Consider the following 4,306-nt stretch of genomic DNA (forward strand, 5'->3'; position numbering starts at 1 on the left):
AGGGACCCGTAGGATCCTAACCATAGGGCCACCTGATTTGACATTATAACTTAACACACTAGATAACTCGAACTTGTCGCGGTAAGGAGCTTGGAGCTAGCATGGTGGGCAGCACGGCCATCTTCAACAGCAAAACCTGTCTTCCCCAGCTAAACCAATCTTCGTTACTTAGACTTAAACAACAAAGCCATAGGACTTCGAGGTTGTTTGCTTATGCAACGTAAATCCTCACCTTATCTTTAGACCTTTGCATAGCCCTGCTATACAATATAAGCCCTAACTCGTTTTAGGATTCCAAGGTTGTCGTTTGTCACGACTTAAATTCTCATATCTTCCAGACTATTTGTGTGATTGTTTCACACGAATGTCAGCCCTAACTAATAAAATTGACAGGATGAAACTCCTAAATATTTCTCCTCAAAATTGAAGTCAAACATTAAAATAGCTTGGGAAACCCATCACATACAGCGTCTGCCTGAAGGCTTTAAAATTGCGCAACAATGGCAAAAAAACCCTCAACTTGAGAACACCTAACCACATGAATTGCATAAAACAATTTAAATTTTGAACGTCAAAAATATAATTTTACAATGATAAGGCCAACAACGACTATCCAACTCTAAAGTGTAAAAGCCAAAATCCACCACCTAATTCCAAGATGAAATACAAATCAAAGAATTAAGACAAGATCCATCTCCCAAAACTGAAGTCATGTAATTAAAAAGTTCAACAGCCAAAGGAAGCCCAGCCGCTGTACCACATCATAATTTTGACTAATTAAATCAAATTTGCAGCACTTTCTTTACCACTTTTCACACTTATAGACGCTCAATATATATAGAATAGGGTATCGTTTAATGCTAAATTATTTATACCCTACATCAAGATGCTTCACATTTTATTGTTTGTGTCCAGCACTTATTTTACTTATGAGGTGTTTGCATTACATCTCCAGAGATGTTTGGGATTCTTTTGTGTGAATTTATTTATGAAGAATGTTTAGTTTTGACAAACCAATCCTCTTCACTTCTGGCCTTCACCCATTCTTGAGGATAACAGCCGAACTTCTGTTTTTTTATACATTTGAACTAACTGTGCTGTCACTTTTCCTGTCAAGGAAGGACCTTGGTTTCTCCAATATAAGGGTTCACAATTGTTGCAGTTTTTCAATTTATACTTCATTGACTGTAATAATTCCATCTTATGAATAAAAAATGTTTTCAAATGACTATAATTTACCTCAAGCAATAGAATAAAGTGCCAAATTAGTCCCCTCATTAATTACATATGGTCATTTTCGTCCTAGAGTCCACAAATGTGTCAAATTAATCCTTAATGTGCTTAAATAGTCCACATGGAGGACTATTTTAGTCCTCATTAAAAGAGATTGGGGACTAAGTTGGCATTTTTATAGTTTATGGGATTAAAATGAACCTCTATAAAGAGCCAGAGGACCATTTTGGCGTTTTTCTCTTAGTCAATATATCGTAAAATATGGACAGTGGACATTAATCTTTGCTGTGCAGAGAAAACTACTAAAATTGTGAGTTATTTCTCAATTTTTGATGTAAAACCAAGCTAAACGGGATTCTTGCAAACTATTTTCTTTATCCAAGTTATAACTTGAAAGGTAAATTGATGTAATCGTAATTCGGGCATAATAATTTATGCTAATTTGCATTGATAAGCAGAAATGTTGAGATGGCTACATGTGGATTTTGGAAGATTAACAATGTATAGTGGGTTGGTTTTCTTATGAATTCATGTTCTGTACGTTTCAGTTTTATTCTTCTATTTTTCAAAGTTATGCACTAACTTATGTATTTTTTACATTTTTTTTTTGCTCGATTCCTTAATTAGTGAACTAGTAAAACTGTGACGTGGACTTTTATATATACATGTTTAGAACTTTTATCTCTTAGCTCTTGGGTATTGTTTATGAAATTTTTGAGGTTGATTGAGGGTGGTTAGGTAATAAGCTCTTTGCTAAACATATCCACAGAAATATCTCTTTTTCCTTCATGCATGCAGGAGGTACAAAGTTTGCAAATTGCTTTGTCTGTAATGAGCGTGGACACCTGAGCAAATATTGTCCTAAGAATACTCATGGAATCTATCCGAAGGTATGCAATTTTGGTAGCAGAGACTTTATGAGCTTGAGATTTTTATGCCATATTAGCTTGCTGCAAGTAATTGAAAATGTATGATAACTAGCTATTTTCAGCATATTAACATTTTTATTTTATGCTGTAGAAAATGGCATTGTTATACTCTTAATTCTACTTAAGTTATCTATTGGGCTCTATTATTTCAATGATTGAGTTATATATAGTCTTCATTTTTTTGGTGTCTTTCTCTTCACTATTATAATTTTTAAATTTCTTCTATATGCTAGATTGAGTAAGAAATATTCAATTCTGAATGGTGTAATGCCTTGATGAAATTCACTTTTTGAATCACTACAATTAATTTTGATGCAAAGCAAAGCTGTGTCGAATTTTTGTGTCTTTATGTAATATTTTAATGTTAATGGAATACTGAAAGAATCTTGAAATTTTGGAGGAGCTGGATGTGGATATTTGTAGTGGACTTGTAAGGCAGGAGTTGAGCAAAGGTTTATTGAGCTCAAGTTAAACCATTTGGTGGGTGTTTGAGAATAAAGAAAAGGAGTGATCTTGAGCTTGATTTTAGCTTCGCCTCAACTTCGAGCTTACTTCATTTGCAGGAACTTCCATCTTTTGAATTGTAGGGAGTTATAAGTGCTGACAATCTTTGGTAGGGGAGGAAGTGTGAGGAGTCGATTGAGGGGTTTGTGGGGAGGTGGAAAGGGTAATATATGAGAAAAAGCAGTTTTGTAGAGACTTTCTTCAGAGTGAAATATGATGGTGGAGGCAGATGAGTTGAGTCGTATGGCACGGCTATGGGTGGTGTGGATCCTTTTAGATGATAAGATGGAGTTGGATCACTTTAATTTATTTAGTAAATGAAGTGATAGGGAGAGATTGAGTTAATCATGTGATGCTGGAAGAATAAAAAGAGGAGGTGAGAGAGGAGGAATTTGGGAGAGGAGGAAGAAGATGCATGAGGATGAAGGGGGAGAAGATTGGAAAGTAGTAACTGACATGCAAGTTCAAGAAGTCGGATGATGGCGAGAGATGATTTTTTTTCTTTGAATATTACGTTTTAGCAACAAAGTATTTTTTCTGGAAAATATGTCTCATTTTGATTTTCTTAAGACCTCATCCACCAATATAGGATAATAATGATCGGAGCATAACATATTTGTTTACCACTAGTTTTGTTTTATTTTATTTATTATTTTATAATAAGAACATGACAATGATTGTGATCTTAAGAGGAATTTTTTTCTTTTAATTTCATAGTAATAGTATGTTGATTCATATGATATAACTTCATTTTAATTTAGGTTCAATTTTAGTTAACTGTCTTACTGGATATTCTTCTTTTGGAAAGCTAAGGCGGCTGCTGGTCTTAAATTGATGTTAGGCGTAGTAGGTTGGGTGTCTCTTTTGGGTGATTGAATATGTATTCTTTTTCTTTTTTGGGCTATGATTTTTGGCTTATCTTCAGGGATTTTGTTTGGCGATGCGATGCAATTTTGGTTCTAGCTTTATCTTTTTTTTGGTTTGCAACATGCGATTTACGTTTGAGTCATAGCTTCTGTAGTTTGTTATAGTATCCTCCAGTTCAAAGGATTAAGGTATTTGTATGCAATTTTCTTGCAGGAATTTTTTTTTTGTTTTGTTTTATTTTATCCAATGACTTGCATGCAAATTATATATTTTGTTTGTGTAGGCTAACTGTTGACTTTTAAGCTTTACTTGATTAATTTAATAATTTGGGATTTTAATTTAATTTTGGATTGAGTTGTTTTTATATCTTAACTACTAGCCTAGTCAATAAATCTTTTCCTTAAATTATTCATTCCTTTTAAGTCATTACCTATCATGATAATGCCATTAAAATAAATAGCAATATAGCAATGAAGGCTTAAGCATTGCGATTATTTTGCAGAAATACAATGATGAACGTTGTAATAATAGCAAATGTTTACGACAATGCAATGAAGATGAGTGTAATAATGAAAATATTTATGGTAGTGCAGTAGCAAAGGCTTCTATAATGAGAAATAATGCAATCATGAAGGCAATGGTTATGTTTCAATCGGGGAAATGAAATATAGTATACTAATGAAGGCTACATGATTGTGGTAATTGTCGGCGCTTAAAAGGGGAAAAAGTTTTTAAATATTTGGGGGTCGCCCGTAAGAAGTTGTCGGTCGCCG

At 33.8% G+C, this 4,306-nt stretch overlaps 1 protein-coding gene across 1 annotated transcript in view; it reads left to right on the plus strand.

The window, feature by feature from the left end:
- The window catches only part of LOC110032924 (uncharacterized protein C683.02c), a 25,748-nt gene that overhangs the window by 13,238 nt on the left and 8,204 nt on the right, over positions 1-4,306 (plus strand). The window contains exon 3 of the mRNA XM_020736718.1: positions 2,032-2,123. Within this exon, the coding sequence (XP_020592377.1) occupies positions 2,032-2,123 (92 nt within the window). The remainder of the gene's footprint in view (positions 1-2,031; positions 2,124-4,306) is intronic.

This window comes from Phalaenopsis equestris, unplaced genomic scaffold (assembly GCF_001263595.1).
Source record: "Phalaenopsis equestris unplaced genomic scaffold, ASM126359v1 Scaffold001058, whole genome shotgun sequence".
In the NCBI taxonomy this organism is placed as follows: domain Eukaryota; kingdom Viridiplantae; phylum Streptophyta; class Magnoliopsida; order Asparagales; family Orchidaceae; genus Phalaenopsis; species Phalaenopsis equestris.